The sequence below is a fragment of the Gambusia affinis genome, linkage group LG02 (assembly GCF_019740435.1).
Source record: "Gambusia affinis linkage group LG02, SWU_Gaff_1.0, whole genome shotgun sequence".
Taxonomy (NCBI): Eukaryota; Metazoa; Chordata; class Actinopteri; order Cyprinodontiformes; family Poeciliidae; genus Gambusia; species Gambusia affinis.
The window spans coordinates 6,300,770-6,324,480 of record NC_057869.1 but is presented as its reverse complement, the minus strand read 5'-3'; the positions used below and the strand labels follow the sequence as shown (position 1 = coordinate 6,324,480).

At 38.6% G+C, this 23,711-nt stretch overlaps 1 protein-coding gene across 4 annotated transcripts in view; it reads left to right on the top strand.

Annotated features, from left to right (window-relative positions):
* Positions 1-1,207: 1,207 nt before the first annotated feature.
* The window catches only part of zgc:158464 (uncharacterized protein LOC791139 homolog), a 103,859-nt gene continuing 81,355 nt past the window's right edge, over positions 1,208-23,711 (top strand). For all 4 annotated transcript variants that reach the window (XM_044142756.1, XM_044142741.1, XM_044142731.1 and 1 more), the window contains exons 1-2: positions 1,208-2,074; positions 20,374-20,506. In XM_044142756.1, the coding sequence (XP_043998691.1) occupies positions 1,640-2,074; positions 20,374-20,506 (568 nt within the window). In that variant the 5' untranslated portion in view covers positions 1,208-1,639. The remainder of the gene's footprint in view (positions 2,075-20,373; positions 20,507-23,711) is intronic.

The following is a 23,711-nucleotide window of genomic DNA, read 5'->3' as shown; positions in this document are numbered from 1 at the left end:
TATCTTTTCAGCCCTCCTAGATAAAGTCCTTAAAAGAACTACCCCAGCCATTTACTCTTTGCTTTGCATTTAATATCAAAATTATTTCACGATCGGTGCATCTGTACTTTCTGTGTTTCTATCTTCTCAAACCTCACAGTTGAAGGCCATTCAGACTGAGTAGTCTGGGGTTGCTTTCCAGTATAAAGGGATCTTGCTTTTCACTGGGAATGGTGAAAAGTTAATAACTCGTTATGATTGGTTGGGTTTTACTTGTGAGAATTTTTTTTTACCAGTACACATACTGAAATAAATCTGACAACACTGGTTTAAAACTAGGATCAAATTGGAATGTATGGAATTAACTTCAAATATTTCTGTACAATTAGACTGAAATTACTACATATTTCTGTGTATAAATAGGATTTTGTTTTGCAAAGTGCCTTGAGACAATGTTTATTGTGAATCTGCGCGATGTAGATGAACTGAATTGAACTGAATATTTGAGCTGTATTTATTAGTGATTCCAAATGCAAAAGACAGAAATGCATAAACTTTTCTGTGTTTTTTAACTAATGTAATATTGAGATTTGCAAGTACAGCCTTTTTTTTCCTCATTTGTTACATTTTTAAGAGCCAGAAAGTCAATTCACTTTGTCCTTTTCCAATTTTCAATAAAACAGTTTGCACACCCAAACAAAGTAGGATAGAGGAATACTGATCAAGAAATGGGATACATTTTGTTAAAAAGAAGAAAAGTTAATTATTATAATAAATAAATAGAATTATATATGAAAAATACATAATTGTTATAAAAATTGATATTGTAATTAAACATTTTATTTTTAAATTAATTATTAAAGTAATTTTTGCTGATTAAGAGGACATATATCAAACCAGATGCATAAGGACGTTACATATCATTGGATACTGTGCCATTATTTACATTTTTGACTAAAGTACAACTCCTTGCACTTTAATTCAAATTCTGACATTTTTTATTGATCCCAAATGGAAATTAAATTATCTTTAATTCTATGTGTCTCTGAAAAAATATTTACTGTTAAAGACTAGAAAGTTGTACCTCTTTGGTTTTCTCTCCCTTCACAAAAGCATTTGGGACGCCCAACTCTTTCAGAAGGTATTGTTAAGGGAGCAAGTTTTAAAATGAGATTTCAGTTGATAAATCTGTGCATGCTGCTGTTACTGTGTTTAAGGTTCACAGCGAGCAAGCGCAGTTTCCAAAGTCCGGTAGGTGGCAGTGAGTGTTCTCAGGTATGGAGGAGAGGAGGACAGGTTGTGTGAGACGTGTGTTCCTCTTGCACAAGCGCTCCCGTGTTGCGTAGTCTGGGAAAACTGACGTGGTTCGGAGCCGAGCGGTCAGGGCGACAGCTGCGTGTGTGTGCGTGTGTAGGGGTGGCTGTGTGCGAGTGTGACAGTGACAGAGTTGCGGCGGGGCAGATCAGAAAAGTCCCCGTGGCTGCTCTCCGCCGGCGCCCGCGCACTCTTTCTTCGGTCCGCCACGAGACTGGCGACACGCTCTGAACCTGGTCGGCTGGCCGCGCGTGACCCGAGGACCCCCTACTTTATTCGGGCTGCGCTGGCGGAAACGGTGAAGCTGAAACGACATTCATTGACTTCAGAGCGATGAACTGGCAGTATGGCCAAGTGGTTCAAGGAGCACCTAGGATTCAAAACTACCAAAGCACCCCCTCCGGCGCCACCAAAACCGGACTACAGACACTGTCACACCGGTGTGCCCGGAGCGCCTGGCTTCCAGCAAACTGGCACCGGGGCTACTTTTCCGAGTCCAGCTCAGCCGGACATCCTCGCTGCTTACAAACTACAAAAGGAGTTGGACTTCGAAGATCCGTACACTCCGGGTGGAAATATTTCTTTTGGTTCGAGCTTGAACACTGTGGTCCCGCCGGATAACAAATTTGTGTCGCCGAAACACCGACTTATTAAGGTGGAAACTATCGAAAAGAGCAGCCCAGCTCCGGGCGGGGGTGTCACAGTCACCCAACCCGTAGCTGTGGGTAGCGTTAAGTCTCCTACTTCTTCACCTCCTTTGGAACAAGACAACAAGGAAAAGGTGGGGGAAGTTTGGTTGCAGAAACTTTTTATTAATAATATTTTACCATTTTTGTTGACATAGTTAGAAACCCCCCCACAAAAACAAGTCTTATTTTCTCTGTCCAAAGTAGGCTATTATTTTCATAAAACGGCTGCCTGTCTCTTTATTAAAAAGAAAACGTGGTGTGTTTTAGAGGCACTTGCCAAACTTTTGTTAGAAATTACAACTGGCAGAACTTGTTATCACAGCCACATAGCAGCATGAGTTGCGCCATCAGCCCCGGTCTAATATCCAACCTACACTGCAGGGAGTACTATTGCACAACTCTACAGCTATACAGTTGATGCAAGAAAAAAAAGCTGAATTTCTCTACGTTTTGAAACTGAATGATCTGAAAACATCACAACTGAATCTAAATCTGCCAAATTTCAGTCCAGGTTCATCAGTCAATTTGGGTTCACCAAGATGATCTCTTCTGTTATGAGAAGAGTTTGTAAATGTTAGGTTCTATGACTTTAGTTTGATCCTCTTTATGTGCACAGTGCTTTGAAGCACCTCAAATCCTTCACCAAACCCCTCACCAACTATTCAAACTTGCCCACAGCAAGATGGAAACAGGGAGAAGGTATGCAAGCTATGCCGTGGAGCACAGCTGTCATCTCTAGATTCTCAGGAATCTATGTTCTGGGTTCAAGTCTTGAAGGCTGCAGAGATGTTTGGCGTCAGCGAGCTTCATGATTTTCTGAATTACTGAAAGTGATCTATCTGAGGAATGTTTTTCTGTGTTTGTATTGCTTATCAGCAGAGATGAAAGCACATCACTGTGAATATACACACCCGGCAGCCCTCAGATCATGCTTCAGTCACGACTGAGTGCTGAAATGTTTTGTGGTCCCCCTTGCTTTCACCTTCACGTTACTTCCTCCTCTGTGTTTGTTTTGCTTTTGCACCTGTCTTGTGACATGTGGCAACTTTACGGTTGGTTTTCGTTCAGTGCTTTTATTTATATTTCACAATGTCTGCAGGCTGTCGTAAGGATGTTGTATTAAGGAAGAGTGAGATTTTTACTTCCCTAACAGTGGTTTGATGACACATTGAGATAAAAGCAAGGAATTATAGGTTGCAAACCTATAATGCAAATAAAAGCCTAAAGGAATCATTCAGTCAGTTATAACGTTTTGTTTTCACACACTGACACCCAACTAGTTTTACTTTTCAATTTCAACATGCATAGGTTTAATTTTAACATAGTCAAACGTTATCAAAAACATACTTTTATTTTTCATTTCAACTGCTCAGGCCGATGAAAGAGATGATGGTTGTCTCACGTTAACCAGCGCTTTCTGAAGATAGGGATTCTGATGTGTTAGCACTTCGAATGTGTCTCTCATCATGGGCGCACATGGCTGACACTGACAGGCAGTTGATGGAATAGTATGAGCTTGATGTCATGATTTTATGGCCAAGCTAAACCAGTACTGACAGCTGGTGGGGTTTGGGTGTGTGTGGAGAAAAGGAAGGTTGGATAAATATGGAGCAGTTACAAAACTATTGGCAAAATATATAAATCACCCTTTTAAGTTATCAAATTCAGGTGCCAACTGTTACCAACAACTCTTACTCTAAGATCTGTGAATTTGTGTGTGTTGTAATCATATGCTGATTCAGTAGCTCCAGATCTCTAAACCTTGTTTGGTGTTTAGATTTCCTCAGGGATTATGTGTAGAAGTCTTTATAGAATGAATCACCTTACATTGCCTAATGCAAAACCGAGTGTCAGATGCAGCTGGATGGTGCCATTGGATTCTAAAGCAATGATTATATGATATAGTGATAATCAAATAGAAGAGTCGGGTTCAACCGTATTTATTTGATTGTATTGTGTCATGTTTAAAGTTTGGTGGAGACATTGTACTGTGTGCTATGTTTTCACACAGTTCCAGTGAAAAATTGGCAATGGTTAATTTAGACTGTTGTGATAAAGCTGCATAAGGACCAAAAAATTGGACTTTGTCTGCTGTGAGAACATAAACTAAGAGCAAAGCCTGAGAGACACATTTTGTCTATCATCAGTAACTGATCTCAAACATGCTTTCCTATAGAAATTGCCAACTATTTATTTAAAAATTGGGGACAACTTTTGCAGATATGAGTTTAAAAAAGGTGGGATAGTTGCATAAAGTCTATGTGTCAAGACAGTCTGTCATATCATTTCAAATGTGTGTCTGAGTATGTGTGTAAGTACTTTGGTGGAATAATGCATGTTTATTTTTCATGATCCAGGGTGGAATCTCAGGTGAAACACAGATACTAGATACATCTGTGTTCCTTCATAGCTGCACAACCGTAACGTTTTTATGGATTAGGTTCTGTGGGAACTGACTGTTTTCTCTTGCACTCTGCTAGTGAAGGTAATTGTTTGTAAATCTATGCCAGAGAAACTCTTCAGCTGAGAATAAATTAAAAACATGAGAATAAAGAATCATACTCCTTCCTATACACATGTTCCAACAATCTATGTAGGAGGATGAGCTCTTTTCTGTTTTATTTCCTGTCCCCTAATTCTGCAGATAGGTGTTAAAGTGCTGAACATATTTAGTGTTTCCATTCTGCCTAATGTTAAAGTACTCTTCATGGTGCCTTTTTCAGCTATTGTTAATTTTAGGGATGAACTGATTAGTTGTTTCTTGGCCAATATTGATTTCCTTTTTTTCTCCAAGGTCTGAGCTACAAATTCAGCTTGATTGTTATTGGAGGTTGCAGTACATAAATAAAAAAAATGAGGAATTTTCTCGTTTTAAAACTACGCATCAATGTAATGAAAAAAATCTGATCTTTATGTTTTCAGCTCAGTGACCTTTGGCTTTTAGTTTGCTGCCTCTCTGGTTATTTCTAGATGGGTTCTGGCACAACTTCTCACAAATAGCCATGCGTGCCTGCTCATAAATGTACCTGGCCATCTTCTGACTGAAAAGGCTTAACACTGACTTCTGACTGAGCAGAGAGCACACGAGTGTCTTAACAGCACTGCTCGGCTGCATTGATGTTTTAATTACTTGACTCATGAATGCTAATTATATTACTGCTTACCTAATGCCTGAAGTGCCAATAGCAGCATCAAGGGAATTTTCTGAGTCCATTTCTATTCAGCAGACTCCAGAAGAAAGAAAAGCTAGATAAAGAACTAAAATCAACCACTAAAGGTCTGATTATTTTCTTGTTTTTTAGATTTTTAGAATTCCAGTTCTCGCTTTCCTTTCTCTGTAAAACTTTGATGCACATTGCTTTCACTCACAGTTTAGAGTTTACAGGAAATTGTGATTTGTTTTGTTCTTAATTACGCCGAGCCCTTCATGGTAGAGTTAGCTCAAAGAGATGATCAATTATCATCCTGCCTGGAAACTAATTAAAGGCCTCATCTCCCAGCTCATCGCTCCACTCAGCGCTAAACTAACTCCTCTCAAGGACGCCCCAAAGTGATGATGGGCTCTGTTCGACAAATGTGTAAACAGGCAGTTGGGTGAAGCTGACTGACAGGCTGCTGCTTTCCCATGAAACACCTCACGCTATCGTTGCTATCTTGTTTGTTCACCTGGGAAACTTGTGTTTGGCAACCTCCAATGCTCACAGCTCTATTGGCTTTATCTATGTGGAAACGTGTTGGACCGGACTCTCTGAGGGTCGACTATGACGATCACAAGGCATCAGATAGTACTGCCTGTTAAAAACATGTCTACAAGGCAAAAAGTAAGTCTTGGGTCAAACAATAACTAATTATATTCTGTTGCATTTATTATCACTACAGAGGCAAAAACAAAACTTCTATTCTCATTTGGATTGAGTTTTAGCATCCATGATTTTGAAAATGTGTAATATTTTTGTGTATATATATGGTTTTCTCCGGCTTCCTCCCACAGACCAACAACATGACTGTCAGGTTAATTGGTCTCTCTAAATTCTCCCAAGGTGTGAGTGTGTGTGTGAATGGTTGTGTGTCTTGTATGTCTCTGTGTTGCCCTGCGACAGACTGGCGACCTGTCCAGGGTGTACCCCGCCTACCGCCCGGAACGCAGCTGATAGACACCAGCAACTCTCCCGACCCCTCTAAGGGACAAGGGTGAACAGAAAATGGATGGATATATATATATATATATATATATATATATATATATATATATATATATATATATATATATATATATATATATATATATATATATATATATATATATATATATATCATGCTTATTGTGTGCTCAGAAAATCAATTCTGCAGTCCAATCAATATGGATGCATATTAATATGTCTGAAGAGAAGCTCTTCAATTGGAAAGGCTTAAACATTGTTGTTACTCAGTTGCAAAATATACAGATGTCTTTGATGGATACTTTTCCTCAGCATAAAAATGTACATTAAAATATTACTCGGATTATTTGCAGTTTTATGTTTCTATGAAAGATTTTTTTTCAGCTGAATAAGCAAATATAAAAAGTATTTATCACTTTGAGTGCACCAGAATGTGAAGTAGTTTACTTCCAAATGTACCATCCACCAACTTCCAATTACCAGGAGCAGACTGAGCATGCTTGACAGATTCCACTGCCTTCTGAGCTTGGCTAAACTGCTCAGCATCATTTCCTCTCATCCCGAATGCTTTGCTCTGCTTTTCAGCCTTGTTACGCGAGACATCAGTGGATTTTTATGAGTGTATCCCACCGGTCGTTCACACACTTATCTTTTTCGCAGATAGAAGTCACATCCAGCACAAACGTCAATATTACCTGGCTCTGTGAAAGTCCTTCTCTTCACAAATCTGCACAACAGCTCAAAACATCAGACTCTTTGAGATTCATTCACCTAGATACAGCATTTAAACCATTGACCTTTTTCATGTTATGTCATGTTGCAAGCACAATCTTCAATGTGTTTTATTTGGAATTTATATTATGCAAAGCAGCACATAGTAGAGTGGAAGGAAACTGGATATAATAGCCTGGAAAGTATGACGTGCACATTCAGCACCCCTGGAGTCAAGAAGTCGTTGTAACCACCTTCCCCTGCAAATACAGATGTAAGGATTTTGCAGAATGTCTCCACCAACTTTTTGCATCTACACACATTATTTCAGGTTCACCTGGAGTAGATTGAGAGCCAGTGAAGATTTGTTTTACGTTTTGTCACAGATTGTCATTTGGATTCAGCTCTAGACATTGAGTGTGCCCTTCTAACTCTAGGATGTTTCTCTCTAACCATTGTTGCTCTGGCTGTATGTTTGGGGCCATTGCTCTGGTGGAAGGTAAACCTCTAGCAGTTCCACAGATGATCCACAATGAATTTTGTGTTTTTCTATCAATTAAAATCTCAATAAATGTCTTAAAGTTTTAGGTTGTAACTTGAAAAAAATGTGGAAAAGTCCAGGGGCTGGAAATACATTTTTGCAAGTCACAAAAATTTTATTTGACCGGTCAGATTAATAACAGGCTGAATTGCGTCACAGCCCATCACGACCCTCCTTCGTTTTCCCAAACAATTTCAAAAGCAATCAAAGCATGTTGAATTAGGCAACACTGATTAAGTAAAACCCTGTGGAACTGTATAGCAGCAGCAGAAGTGGAAAAGTAATGTCCATCCATCCATTTTCTATACACCCTTTGTCCCTAATGGGGTCGGGAGGGTTGCTGGTGCCTATCCCCAGCTAACGTTCCGGGCGAGAGGCGTGGTACACCCTGGACAGGTCGCCAGTCTGTCGCAGGGCAACACAGAAAACAGACAGGACAAACAACCATTCACACACACTCACACCTAGGGAGAATTTAGAGAGCCCAATTAACCTGACAGTCATGTTTTTGGACTGTGGGAGGAAGTCGGAGAACCCGGAGAGAACCCATGCATGCACAGGGAGAACATGCAAACTCAATGCAGAAAGACCCCAGGCCGGGAATCAAACCCAGGACCTTCTTGCTGCAAGGCAACAGCTCTACCAACTGCGCCACTGTGCAGCCCGGAAAAGTAATGTTTTTAAGTAATTTCCAGTGCTTTGACAGCTCTAAGCCGAGGTTCAAGTAATCAACAGATTTGTGTGAAAGCTGTGTTGTGCATGTTTTTGGACCTTGCAGCTGTTGTTTTTCATAATCAGCATGAGACTCACATCTTTAAGCAAGAAAGTAATTATTTGATTAATTATCACTTGTGAGAGTAACTGTGGGTTGCTATGGCTACCTCAGTGTTGTCCCATTTAGACAGTGTTATTGTTGTCATGAAATGAAGTATTAATTACATCTCGACTCTTGAGACATTAAAGAATGCAGAGTATTTTCTGAACTGTCCTGATTCTAAGAGGTTTTTTTTAAATTAATCTTGATTAGTTTTCATGCAAGCATATCATATGTTCAAAGTCCTTCTTTTTCCTTGTGTTTATTGACAAAAGAGCCTTTCTATGCATTCCTTACTTAAACACAAAGGGAGTTTTGAAATAAAGGAAATTATCAAGTTCAACCATGCAGCTTCTTGCTTACAGATTGACTAGTTCTGTCAATGGAAAAGATGTATGGCAGAACATTTTATTTTTACGAAGATGTCATTTTGGTATCCTATTACATTAGCATCTTGGCAGTGTAATTCTATGTAGTAAATGAGGATAATAACCAGTCATGGTTTAGATTTTACTACCAACCACCTCAAGTGGAGCAAAGTTACAGCTCTGGGAAAAGATGGCCTTTAGCCATTGTTTGCTTATTTTCTTTTCTCTCTCCATCTGCAAGCCTTCTTTCCAGTTTAAAGAGTCCCAGTGGAGTCTGCTTGTGTTTGTGTTGCTCAATTTTCTTTTTCTAACTTTGGGCCTGAACATCAGTCACATGTCTCCACCAGGTCACAATTAGCCCTCAGACTGGTGCTGCAGCTCTGGCCGCTGGGGAGTTGTAGACACATGGCTCTGTTTTGTTTAATGACAGTGTGTGCAGCTGAGTGTAGAACGAGGGAGCCCTGGTCTGCAGGCAGATCGTCTCCCACAGATTAAAGAGAAATGCGTATGCTTGCCTGCCTTATGAGACCCAAGGAACAGATATGCAAGAAGCCTAAAGCTTCTTTTTGCAAAAAAAAACAACAAAAAACTCACTGAGTTGTAAATGAATGGTTCTGTTTACATCAGAAGACACTATGATGTTGAGGTCATGCAGAGAGTGAGTGGTTTGCTATTCACCTTCTGATTAACTACACATCGTTGTTTTTGTGACACTCTTGGAGCGGTCAGACTTCTGTGTTCAGAGAGTTCTGGCCTGTGATCTGAATGCCCACAGAGAAGTCAACCACCTCTTGGGCTTCACAGCAGGACTGGAATTAACTGGAAATGAGTGGATGTGAAAAACAAATTATTAATCCCCTTCCTGTGCTTTTTTCCCCACACATCATAATTCTTTCATTTGAGATTTTATTGTTTTATGTTATCGGGAGATGCTGATATTTTAGTATGGGAAGAGCTTGCAAACCACTGTCTTGTTGTTTGGCATTATTTGGTATATCTAGGATTAAGGAAGTGCTCCTTTCCTGACAGGAAGTGTTTACAGCTTGGTGACATTCCCTTCTTTAGCTTGACAAGTCTGTGCTTGCCCCTTTGTGTAGGCCGGATTTTCAGGTTGATGCTTGAATGCTGAAATAAAAAAAAGTTAATTCTCCCTGTTGTTTTGACTTGACGTGTCCGGCTGTAAGAAACAGTTGCAGTTGGCGACACTCTGAGAACTTTTCCATCATAATACTTTCTGTATCTTCACTCAACTTTTATTCAGTCCAGAGAGGTGAGAGGTCAGCCACGTAGCAATGGCAGCCCAGTGGGGCTCCACCCTGTTGTTGCACATTTGCGGCGTTCGCAACGTGCAGCGATCCCACTGAATCATTGGCAAAGAGGTTATCCAAGGCTTCAGAGTCACAGTCGTCCTCGCATAGCATCACAAAACCTCCAGCTTTGTTTATGGACAAACTGTGGCTTCTTTTCCTCCGTCCTCTGTGAAGAGAGACCAAAATCAAAGCTTCGCTCCCAGTGGACCTCACCACATTGTTTTATGCAGTTCTGCTGTCCTAATCTTGTCAGTTTTTTCTGTTATGGAAGATAAACGGTTGTGTTGTTTTTGGTGGTACACTGTTATGTATGAATGAAATGGGAGTGAACTGCACGTCAACAGTCCATACTTGGAGTCAAAAATATTTATCCCTTCCAAAGATGGTAAGGATTTATCAATGAAAATTTTTTGTTTTTTGTTTTTTTTAAATAGCAAGAGGCTTTGGATTCCTTTCTCATGAGTTGAGTGAAGGATAAAATAAACTTTGAAAATGCATAACTTAGTATTTGTTTACAACACTAGGTATTGTCTAGCCTTGCCATTGCTTTCCTATGCAATTCTGCTCGATTGTCACCTTCCTTCACTGCTACATCTGGGCTTTCTCCCGTTGAAGTGGAGTTCTCCATGAGAATTTCAACCGGGCCAATCAGCGAACAGAAGGAGAAGGTCTGAATGATGATGTCAATTTTCTGGGCCGTTTTATCATTGCTGTCTGCCTGTAGTTTTAGCAGTGACAGAGGTGGAAATGAAAGAAGCCATTGACACAGTGTTTACCACGCTTCCAAATATTGAATTAACACTAACAGTCATCTCGTTTGGCTCGGCACTTCTCTCTTTGTAGTAGAGGATGATTCTTTACAGCACACACAATTTCTGGTAAGCTTCATAGCGTTGATTTGGCACATTACAAATTTAGCGATTGGATAAAATGTAAAACTTTGACAGCGTACACGACTTCAGGAAGCATTTGTTTCTCAATAGTCGGAGGTCCAGACCCTCTCTACAAAGCAAAGCATAAAACAAGAAGCTGGTTTGTACCAGGCTAGATATTGTTAAGATATACACAGTCGTTACTTTATAAAGTATTATGACATCTCTTATGGTCTAAAGTATAATTTAATTAAACTTTTGGGGAGTTAATAATAATGTTTCATTTGCTTCAGTTGTGATCCATTGACTCTCAATGGCCATTTTACTAGTTACGCTTGTAACACAAAGAGCGAACAATCAGGGAATTAATTCACAGCAACCAGTGAGTGCCTTCAGCTGTCTAGATGTAGTAAAGATGAATTGTTGAACCTCACAACCCAGAATCAGAATGAGGAAGAAAGGAAACTTCAGTGTCTTTGAACATGGTTATTGGTGCCAGACAGGCTGGTTTGTGACTGGAAACTGATGATCTGCCAGGAATTTCACACACAATCATCTCTTGGATTTCTACAGAATAGACTGAAAAAGAAAAGTTGTCCAGTGACTGAAAAAGAAAAGTTGTCCAGTGACTGAAAAAGAAAAGTTGTCCAGTGAGCTGCAGGTATGTAGATGAAAATACCTTGTTGATATCAGAGCAAAATGGGTAGGTTGTTTTCAGAGTGATTAAAAAAAAGTAATTAAATTAAACTCAAATTGCAGGATGGCATTTTTGAATTCACAAATACCAAATGTTGAAACAAATGGACTTCAGAAGCAGAACATCACACCTGCTGCCACTCCTCTCAGCTAAGAACAGGACACAGCAGCTATAATTTGGCACTGACTCAGTAAATTTGGACAAAACTGAACTGGAAAATTGTTGCCTGGTTGAATGAATCTTGATTTCAGATGGTAGGGTCAGAATTTGGCACAAAGAATTTGAAAACATTGTCCCATCATGGCAATGTCTTTTTAAGTTAGGGATGGGTGTGAATATTTTTGATTGATGTATGTCAGCATGCAGTTTTGTTTTGTTTTTGTTTTTTAGTTTACCCCAGTTCTCCTAATTGACTGACCAAAGTGAACCCTAAGAACAAATCACCCGTGCACACGTATAGCGGATTATTATATTTTATAATATTCCAACATTCCACTGTGACACCTGAATTATTTTCAACTCTTGAGCCGCACCACTAACTGTATGTAGAAAACACTGCCAATAAATCTATCACACCGGGATGGGGACAGAGAAAGGAAATTGGATTTTGCCAAGCGTGTCGTCAAGTACTTAATCTTGAATATCTGTCGCATATTAAGAGGACCTTCATAGTGTGCAACCCATGGGCTCCTTCTTTCTCTCCACTGGAGGTCTTAAGTGGCAATGCGGATTTCGTTTTCATGAATGAGATCCACTGGGACAAGTTGAGGTGCTTTTTGTGCTTCGCTGCCTTGGGTGCTTTAACAAAAGATGCATTCGTTCTTCAGGAGACGTGAGCAGGCAGAATAGGAATTTATCAAGAGGGAGGGCGCACATTTAGCATTTTTAAAAGTGTAAAAGCCAAAGTTACATACTGCATATTTTTGCTAGAAGTAAAGGAAAAGAGAGTGTAGCTTAGCTGACTGTTTGTTTGAGGCACTCTATTGATAAAAATTACACATTTTCTGACTTTGCTCAAGTACCCTGGGTATAGTTTTATTTGTGGTGTGAATTTTTTTTCTCAATCTCAGGTTAAAACAAGGAATGCATTTGTCAGGAATTTCCTAGCTGACATTGATTTCATCAGCAGCAAGGCATTTCAAAGTGCTTTACATCAAATCAAGATCACCAATATGTGTTACAAAACACATACTGACTCATGCATGTAACCAAACCTAGTTTTCTTCCAGTAACTAAACATTAAAATAAATAATAATAATAAAAAAGCCCTGCAAGTTCTTTGACTGATAACAGAACAAAAAGGATTTACAAAATTATCAATCTTAATGCAAGAAATTGTTCCCCTATATTTTCATAAAACTAAAAAGTTAATAAAAAACATTTTCACCTCATTCTATTAATAGCATATACGGTAATTCAATTGCACTGTCTAATTAAACTTGTAATTCAATAAATAAATAACCTGCGGAATTTTTTTGTTCCAGTCATTAGGAAAAATACTCTGATTCTGTCAAAATTGTATATCAGAGAATCAGGCTTTGAAGAAAAGCATAACTGCGTTTGAATGGAAACGCCTTATTGGTGATCTCAATATTTGTTTTGTTGGGTCTAATTAAAAGTACAGTGCAATGATTGCATCTTGTGAGACTGTGACATCCAACAATTCTCCTGAGGAAATTGTGGGATAGACAGACTTTTCTTCAGGCTTTTGCAATGATGAGACAATGTTTTTTTAGAAATGGCATTTACTAATTTAAAGTTAATTTGTACAGAGATTAATTGGTAGCAGTTTTCTAACAAAAAATTGTGAAGCCATTAGTAGATGGGGAACTCTGGTCAATTCTGAACTGCTTTTTAACATGCTTAGACCTGTAAATAATGTTTTAACACTCAAATTACACAGCAAATGTCTGGCCTGGTGAAAAACGAATGTCTAAGCACTGTACACTCAAATCATTTCGTACAGTGGGTTAACTTTGGCTGTCTGACAAAGTTGTTTTTAGTGAGATCATGTAATGGACTGTGTACTACATGTACATCAGTTTACCTGGGAAAATATGCAGCAGAAATGATTTCATTAATAAGAACAGAAGAGGGAAGACAGCTGTCATGCTAACAATAGAAAATGACAGCCAGCTGCTATTTTTAACCTTCTGAAAGCCTCCCCTAACTTCCTGAGTTTCTGGAAGGTTTCAGCGGTGTGTGGGTTCCCGAGTCTTAATTTGAACTGATTGAAACACTGAGTACTCACAACTAACACAAGCCACGTTATTCTGTCAATAATTACATTTACATGTTTTTAGAAGTGAATATTGACTCAGCAGCCCCACATGGAACTAAAAACTCCTTAATTGCTTTAAATTGCACAGCGGTTGTACTTATAGTAGTGTAGCATGCTTCAACTCCTTTATTTAGACTAATTTCTGCATACACACACACACAGACAGACTACATTGTCGGGATTTGTATCAGTAGTTATCACGGCATCTTGAAGTATTCCCGTGCCAACTCCGATCAACATGAGCCTAAACACTCTAAAGAACCTATTTTACCCTGGTGGCTTGTGATTGCTGCTTCATCTGGAAAAGGGTAGAGATTAGAGGAACCAACATTTTATGTGGTGTGAGTCCTAAAAAGAGATGGGGATACAGTAAATAAGGTGATACCCGCAGTGCAGATGTCTCAGTGGGGAACATGTGCAAAACTGATGGTAGAGCCTATTGATGTGTGAAAAGACGTTTTCAGTGTTACTTAAATGACATACACTTAATGTGTGCAGAAACGTTTAGTCTGGTCCATATAAAATTCTCGTTTTTGGTTTATCCACTGTTGAGTCAACAGAGAAACAGAGTTGCACCATACTGTTTCCATCTTCACATGATGGATTGAATGATGACTTCTGAAATATTAAAAGCTCTGATTATGCTATAACTTAACCTTGTTGCATTTCTTATAAGATTTATCCCTAGCTTGTCTGCTGTTGTTGCCTTTTTGTTTGCAATGCAGTTTGTTCATTAATGTTCTCTAATAAACTTCTCAGGCTTTCACAGAACATCTGGATCAAATTACATGTAGAGGTTGACTATTTAGGTGGTTTATAAGGGTGGCTGGTTGCACTGGATTTAGGTGTATCAGATTAAAGGTAATATTAAAAATATTCCACCGTCTTCACATTTTTATAAAAAATATTTATTTGAACTGTTTTGTCATTTTCATTATACTTAATTGTGTGCTACATTTTGCTGGTATATAACTGAAATACCAAATCAAACACACTGAAGTTGTGCTTTCTATTGTGAAAAGGTGGAAGAGGAATGGATACTTTTGCAGAGAACTGTAGACAGAATATTGGTTTATTCTTGCAGTGGTCCTCACCAGTGGCTTTCAATGCACTGCAAAGCAACGCCTCTACAGCAAATATATTAATTTGATTAGTTACCTCTCCAGACTCCTAAGTAGGCCTTTACAGGAGCCACATCACTCTTTGTGTCTCCCAGAGAGCCTGGAATGCTCTCGTGGCAACTGTGTTTCTCAGGAAAACATTTCAATAAAGTTTCATTAATGTCAAAGCTGTATTGTGGGAAATGCACTCCTGCATTGCCTCTCCCCAAGAGGCAAAGCCAGTTTTCCATCTGCCTAATCTGTGTGGGAGATGCAGAAGGCAGCAGGGCTCAGTCCTCACAAGGGGTTCTGAATGAATTGTAACCAGGTTTGTGCTTGCTTCTTACAAACATGAAGACATCTTAGTTTTGGAAACAGTGTTATGTCAGCATAGAAGCTTTGAGCATTCTCATCTTAAATAAAGTGCCTTGAGGGTGTGTTTCTTGCCAATATAGTCTTTTAAGAAAATGGCAAAGTTATCTCAGCATGACTGCATACATTGCATTCATCCTGTACATGCCGACGAGCAGAAAATAGACGAGCCATCAATGAGGCACATTGGACTTTTGTCCCTCAACCCAACAGGCGTAAACATACTTCATACATGTCAGTCTGTTCTGCAACTGTGTTCTGCGGAAAAATAAAGCATCTCCTCACCCATTGTCTTCTCTCCCCTCCCGTCCTATCTCCTCTGCAATGGCTGTCTTTCTTCACAATGGAGGCATGCTTTCCTTTTGTGTCACACTGAAGAACAAAAGAGCAACAGCAACAACAAAAAAAAAGCTTTTGAAATGCCATAATGCAATTGAGCTGCTAAGCACTGAGGTGTATTAGGTTATCAGTGACTAAAATCCCTTGTGGCGTGAGGCATAAATCACACACGTCAGTCCTTTTTCTTTCCCTCCCTTCTCTTTCTACGGCCTGCTGACTTTTCTGGCAGTCTCAAAGGGTTTTCAACATTGACTAGCCCCTGATGCAGCCAATACTTACAGGACTAGTCATGACATTGAGATCATGATCTGATTGCATTTATCTATCAAAAGAAAAGCTCTATCTACTTTTAATTTTCTCTGTTGTTTAGTAGAGTTTTGGTTTGCTGGGTTTGGAGTAAAATCACAAGCATTCTTTCTATTTTAATAGTTTTTTTTATTGATTATTGTGGTTAATTTGACCACACTGGATATGTTACTCAAGAAGCAGCAGCCCACTTTCAGTTTAAAAACCACAAAAAAATTCAATCTCTGTACTCAAATTTCATCTAATGTGTTTTATGAAATTTTTATTCTTTTTGTCCTTGATTATCTGATGAGCTCTCTGAACCCATTATGCATTAAGGGTACAGCAGGAGAACTGGTGCTCACATTTTCACCGCTTCTAATGGAGGACCTGCACTGAATAAAAGTGTAATCCTAGAAGCTCTTGTGTCATCTGAACACTGAGCCAAAGTGGCAGGTGCCTGCCACAGTCTCCCTCCTTTGTTAATGCTCTTCCCTCTGTTCCCACCGATTTGAGGTCAGGGAGCTGCAGCAGTGCTTTTCAAGAAGTCTTTTTTTTTTACTGCTTGCTTTGTGAGCTGCCTGAACCAAGGCAGGTATAAGTCAAAGTCAGCCAGGATCTGAGCTACCAAATCCAGTAATTAAGTGGGCCCTTTCTCTCTTCATCTTGCGGACTAGCGAAGGACCCAGCTGCCACAGGGATATGCCCTAAGCCTGTCAGGTGTCTTTATGAGATTCATGTGGACTTACATCACAGCTTAGCAAAGGTCTGATATATGGAGGCAGCACAGTGCTGACAGGGAGAATTTTACTTTCATGACAAGTGTGGCTTGGCTGCAGTCCTGACACACCCTGGCATGCCACAAGGCAGATGGTGTTCCCCCAGGCACTGCTGCCTTTCTCTAACACCCCTCTCCTCACAAGCCAATACTTCTCCTTCTGTTGAGGAGTCATCACTGTGGTGGGATAGGAAGGAGTCATTGGAACAATTTAGAAATATTAAGCACCTCCTTTATGAATGGGGCTGCAGGCGATGGTAGTGCCTCAGTAGAAATTTACCTAAAATCTTCAGGATTTAAATCCAGGACTAACAGAGACCACTTTTGTTTTTTAAAATTTAGTGATTTGCGCATGTGCATGTTTGTGCCTCAAAAAATTTAGTAAAGATGCTCATATCACTGCATTCGACTCTGATTGGCGCTGAAAAGTGACTGATTTAATTTTTCTGTGACTGCATGATTTTAACATGTTTCAACATCTACTTCAGTATTTTTAGAAGTTTATAGCAATCAGGAATGACTTTTGCTTATACTGTTTTTCTAAAACCAGACCCGTAGGATAATCTGTATGGACTCAAAGGGGTATGAGCTAAACAAAAGAAAGGTACAGTGTGTGTTTCAAATATTAATTTTGTGTAGTACTTTTGTCTTTGACTGCATTGAATCTGTTGGTGTATCGCTATCAGGAATTTTCATCACTCGCCCTGGATGTTTCCTAGATTATGTCAACAGGAAAGGCAAAACGATGATGTCATGCTTTTGGAGTGCATAACTCAATAAGTTTTTTCCATTATTTCCTGAAGCATGTCCAAACATACTCTGGTCCACGACAAAGGTGCAATAAGGTGATTGAGTTCAAGGAATGAGCTAAAAATTAATATGGGAAAATATTCAGCTAGATTTGATTATATGATTTACACACAGAGAAATCTGCCAGTGTAAATTAATAAACGGTCATAATTGTGAAAAATGGACTTGAGCTACTTTAATTGAGGGCTGTGAACTATGTTAAGCTTTAAAAGACAATTTCTTTCAATTAGTTGTTTGTGTGTACTGGTTCTATTTTCTTTTGTAAGTTTTCTTCACAGAAATTTGTGATTTTTGTCTTGATAGGCATTGTATAAATAAATGCTTAATTACTTAATTAATCCAATATGTACACTCCAGAGATTCATCAAATATAATTTTTTGGATGTCTGTAAAACTTTGACTTTGGACAAAAATCCATTTTGTCAATCTGATGTCTTTCAGAGTCATAATACAAGAAGATATAAAAATTGCATTCAAAATAGACTTTTCTAGGCCCCCTGCTGTCTGGAGGTAAATAGTCATTATTTACCTTTATTAGAAGCAGAGTTGACATCAGGTTACTTGTTTGAGAGAACAGTCACTGTAGTAGCAGTAGGCTCTTAATAGTCTGAAAAAATATTGTATTCACATTTTCAAAAGTCTTTAGCATCCACTCTTAATCCTGGCATCAAAATTCTGACTGGGAATGTCTGACATTTTGAGTTCATTATCCCATATGGCTTTCCTTATGAAATATACTGAAAGTTGCAAGTGTGAACCACTATCAAAACAGCAGCACGTAGTTCTGCCCAACCTCTGCTTCTAAACTTGATTGTTTATTGTTTGCTTTTTGGAATTACCTCCATAATGTTAGGATATCCCAGTTGTACAATGACGTGCAATTTGAACACACTCAACTCATATGTGATGTCATTCCTAGATCCATGCTCCCTCTTCTGAGAGAAATTGTATGCACCTCAAAAAGTATCAAGAGATTATAATTCCTAACTTCAACTGTGTTGCTATTCCTGCTATTTCCATGACAGGTGGAAGCTGAGAGCTCAAATAGAAAAAGAGAATAACTTTGCTTTACTTTTATAGCCTTCCTGCTATCTGCTGAAAATCTGGTTCTATCTCAACCTGAATAAATGTCAGACATGTCTAAATAAAGATATCAGACATTTGAGTTTCTGACCAATCCATCGGTCCGCAGTCCTTGGTGATCAAGCTAAAATTTTATTATTATAGTTAACCGCTAAATTGTTAGTTCACTTCTGTTATAATGAATAATTTTATGATAAAGCATTGCTTAGAGGATGTAAGAATCAAGATCTGACAGCTAGTGTCCATTTCTCTTTATTTTTGAAATCATTACTGCCAAATTTGAATAGATATAACAGGATATAATTATTGGTGGTTGAGGTTTCTTGCAATAAGCTCCCGGATCATGACAAGTGTACCAGAAATGCATAATTACTCGGTTTTCTTAGGCTGTGAAGATTTTTCTTATCTGGCCGACTAGATTTAATCAAACTTGAGTAAAATATGTTTATTTTATGCAGATAAAAACAAATGCGGAAAATATGTTTGATTTTTCCCTGAGCTTGAATAAGAAGAAATAAAACATTCTAGAAACCCGTAATTATGCTGTGGCAGAAAAGTGATTTTTATTTTCCCCTCTGAACAGATGGAGAGGGAAACAGATTTAACACACAGTTTCTGCTAAGATCACATCCACTGTACCGACTTCCTTTGTTGTTGTTGCTTAATCCGTGTATAGTTGAGATGATCAGTGCGGAAACATACCTGCCAGGTCTACTTTGTCACTAAGCAGCTTATAGAATATCCCCCAGTGAACTTTCTGACATTTAACTCTTTGGAAATTTTTCAACATGTGTCTTTAGCTAAGAGTCATTACAAAGTCTCTAATTTGGAATGACTTTCTAAGTTACAACTTTATTGACATGGTTTAGTTGGGTGGCCTCCATATGCAGGCTGGTGGTTGGGTGTTTGGGAGTGTGTTTTTTATTTTGCAACTTTGGATATAGGCTCTAAGAAAATCTGGCTTTGTGGAGGAGCTGCTTGGTGGTCACAACGCTCGGCCCTCCTTCACTCTTCCCTTCCCTGCCTCATCCAACAGATGACTGAGGAGCTTGTTTGTAATGAAACCAAATCCCTTCCTGTTATGCATGAGTCATTGGGTGTAGTGCCAGTCATTTTTATTGTCTCACACTTGTTTTGTTGTTTTCTTATTTTGTGCAGTGGTTTAAACCCATAGAATGTTTTTACATGGTTTCAAACAGAATAAAATTTTGGCATTTAAAATTTTTTCCATGTTTGGTCTAGATTGGAACTGAGCGAACATTTGTTTCTCTATAAGATGTCTAAACTGCTGCTAACCCTCATTAAAATCAGTGGCTAAGACCACAAAAGGTACAGCTATGACTTTGAAATGGCATATTGTTCCTCTCAAATGAAACTAACATCTCAAGAAAACAAATGTCCCCCTAAGGCACCATTGTCATAGACCTACTCCATTCCCCAAAGCTTTGAGTTGTATTTCTGGGTCTCAGGACGTCCACTTAATTGCTATCCATTGCACAAAAAACTCAGCAAAAGAACAGGACTGCAATTAGCTGTGGCTCACTGCAAGCTTGGCATAAATCTGCCATAGTGTTTCTCTTATGAAAGTTGAGCAGTTGTGGTCTTCTGTCTTCCCCGTATAAAATGAAGTCCTGTCACTGGGATATTGTATAATTAGGCAGACCAGCAGTAGCGGAGAGCATGATTTGAGGCTATAAGCTGAGGAATTGTGGCTTTGTGCTGAGGCATACAGAGGTTTGCTATTATTTATGCATTTCTCCCTTTATTTTCTGGCTTTTCTCAGTGTATGTCCCCAGTTCCTGTCTTGAGCCAGAGAAGTCCCTCTCTGACGCTTGTCCTAATCTTACTTTTCTTTCTTTGTCTCACACAGCTGATTATCCTCGAAGACTACGCTGACCCTTTTGATGCAGAGCAGACCGGTGGTGCTCAGACAACAACTGAAAAAGTTGCAACTGAAAACGATGGTTACATGGAGCCATATGAGGCTCAGAAGATGATGGCAGGTGAAGATCGACTTTGATCATTTCCATTTCAACCTCTGTGGTCTCTCTCTGTCACTTACGTACTGTTTTTTTTATGCTGTGGCTTCATATTGTGCCGTGTAGTGAAAAAGATGTGTCCCCCTTCAAATGTCTTCTTTTTTTTGCTTTTTGTCACATTTGCATTTCAGATCATCAAACAATAAAAAAAAAGGCTATTCAAGCCACCTTATGTAAAAAAAAAATAAGAAAATGAAAATTACTCACAGTAGGTGGTTTTTGAGTATTAAAAAGTGGCACACCATTTCAACCTTTATTCAAGCCACTCAAACCCTTAATTTTTACTTTAAATGTTATTCTGGGTTACTTTGTGATCACATATTTGAGTCCGAGATGCACTCTTGGAGTAATATTGGTAGACTGACCTCTCTTTGAAGATTCACTGCTGTTACATTTTTTGTCCATTTGTGGATAGTGGTTCTCACTGTGATTTGCTAGAGTCTCAAAAGTTTTGGTGGCATTGAAAGTGATTCCAGACTGGTAAATATCAGCAGGTTATACTTTTTCGCAGCACCATTTGTGTAAAAATGACTATTATTCACTGTGGATTGGTCATGTGAATTAATGCAAAAGCTCAGATTTTACATGACAGGTGCAGCAGTGCAGAAAGGAGTTGTGCGTCACAAACCATGTTGGAACATTTTCAAAGGCAGGAACTTTAAGAGTTTAACTTATGCATCCTGTTTTAATCTGATCAGAGGAATGTGTGCACTTTCTGAGATTTCCAGGAAGGCTCTCTTTCTTCAATAACAATAGCTTTATACTAACATAAGAATTTAGCTAAACCACATTCCCCACTGCGGATGAGTGTGACACTGACAAAGAACAAGAAAATGCAGAAAGAGAGGAAAAATGTGCAGCAAATCAAAAATGGACCTGATGTTTTCCTCTCATAAGCAGTCAGGAATGTTACAAAAGATGCTGGCATGAATATCTGATGTTAGGTTGGTTGCAATTTACCACAAGATATCAAATATATCAAAGTTTGGTGTTTACTGACATAGTCATAACATATAACAGTAACCTTTTACCATAACACTACTGATCTTGCTGCAAACAGAAACCTTTTGACAATCCTTAGCAATTTTCTTTTTAATGGGCCTACAGACAATCTAATGTTTTCATCTGTCTCAGTGGTTTGACCTCTGGCCGAATCACTGCCTCAGCACAAGTACGAAAACAGGATTTATTGCTGCTCTTAGAATGAGGAAGCTGTAAAGAAGTAGTCTGAATAAGGCTTTTGTGGTATCCATCAACTCTTAAGCTCACTCCAAGGTTTTTGTAGCTTTATAAATTGAACTTGGAATGTTTTGACGTGTTGAGAAAACTTCTTATCTGGCAGTTGCTCTCTGTTTGATCTGATTAAGTCATCAGTTCAAGACTACAGTCTCTTCTGTCTTAAAAAACCTCAGGAAGACATATGTTCTTTCACTAAGTGCATGCTTAGTGACATGCACTTCTTTAGGACTTTGTTTTCTGTAACGCTGGTATTGCATTGTTCAGTCTAAAAAAAGAGCTTCAATAGACAAATAAGTAAAGGCTAAATGAAATTGGAAATTAATGTTATAATTGGAAATATGAGGGCTGTTTATCATCTTCACCTACAAAGAAATTATCCAGTGAATAAAAAACTCACAGGTGTGCAACTGATGACCATTAGCTAGACTTTTATCCGTCTGAATTATAGTTCTAGTAATTCCTGTACTATGCTGCTTAATAGAAACCTTTAATATATGCTCTTTTAGTGCTGCCTTCCTGGCTTTTATGAAGTGGACATAAACACTCGCAGCAAAAGTTCTCCACAAAACTCTGCCACCAATGCTGTTTACCCCGCTGATAAATTTATGGGTTAAATGTCTTGCCTGAGGGTTTCTGACCATTATAATGAGGGTCGGTCACTTTCACCTTTTCCCACTGTGCAAGGTCGGGTGCCTCTAGCAATGCATCAGCATACTGACTATGGGCATATAAGATAATTGCTGCATCTCACTGACAATGTACCAGTCCAGCCAAGAAGAGAGAATGACTGAAATTCTATCACTTTTGTTCTCATTCATTTCATTTGTCGTCATCTCAACTGCAATAGTATTTTGATTTACTTATAACAACCTATAAATTTACCAATAACTACATTTTCCTCCGTGCTTGCAGCCTTACTCTTTTCGCAGTTCTGTCATGCACAGATGGGTTCAGATGGAACCAAACCGACAGCATGTCAGCCCAACAGAAATGTCTTTATTTATAGCTGTAAAAGCAAGTTTTGAATAATTTAGCTACTGACGCATTGATTTACGCCACCTATTAGACATAAAAATGCATCTTGGCTCATAAAACAGACTCCTAATTTTGTCAAAACCTAAATCTCAGAGGTGTGCTACCTATAAAAATAAGTTCCCAGTTAATCATAGAAAGGACTTAAATAAGTCATGCTTCCGGAAGAGGATCCCAACCCCTCGTCTTTATTATCTTTTATTAAAGCTAAGTTTGGCAAACAACGTGCAGCATGTCTGACTGCACCCTGGCTACCTTAGCAGATAGCCTGACTAATAAACCAGCTAACATTAAAAAAGTATGTTTTAAAATTCTGATCAAGAAACAAGTTTTCTTGAAAACTTATACTATATTTGGTATCCGCTTATTCTATAAAGTCTCAAAACCAAAATAATACTAAATAGCCTTTTATGTTAACATTATCATAACTAATGATAAATGTAAAAATATTTTTGCAACTTTAGAATAATTTTCTGGTTTTCATTTTTAAATAAAAATTACTCTACTTTTTATTTTGCTAGAATCATGAAGTATTGTATGGTTAAAAATCCATATCTGCCCATCCTTAATTGGTGTTTATTTCTAGGTAGATATATATTGAGTTATATTCTGTCTGGAAGCTTTTCATGTATTGCAGAATTACTATATTGTGGTATCTGTAATGACCATATGTCCTTGATCCTATAGAATATATTGTATAGATTTATAAAGACATGAGGTGGACTGTTTCCTTCCCCTAACAGTGTTCCCCCACATACTGTGGCTCACAGAATATGAACCGTATGCAGCTGCGTATGTGGGAGCCTTAATTTTGTATTTCATCCTGCTGGCTCCTTTAGCACTCTTGTTTTATCTTAAATGTAATGTTTTTTTCTGTTTTGTTTTTTCAAATCTACCA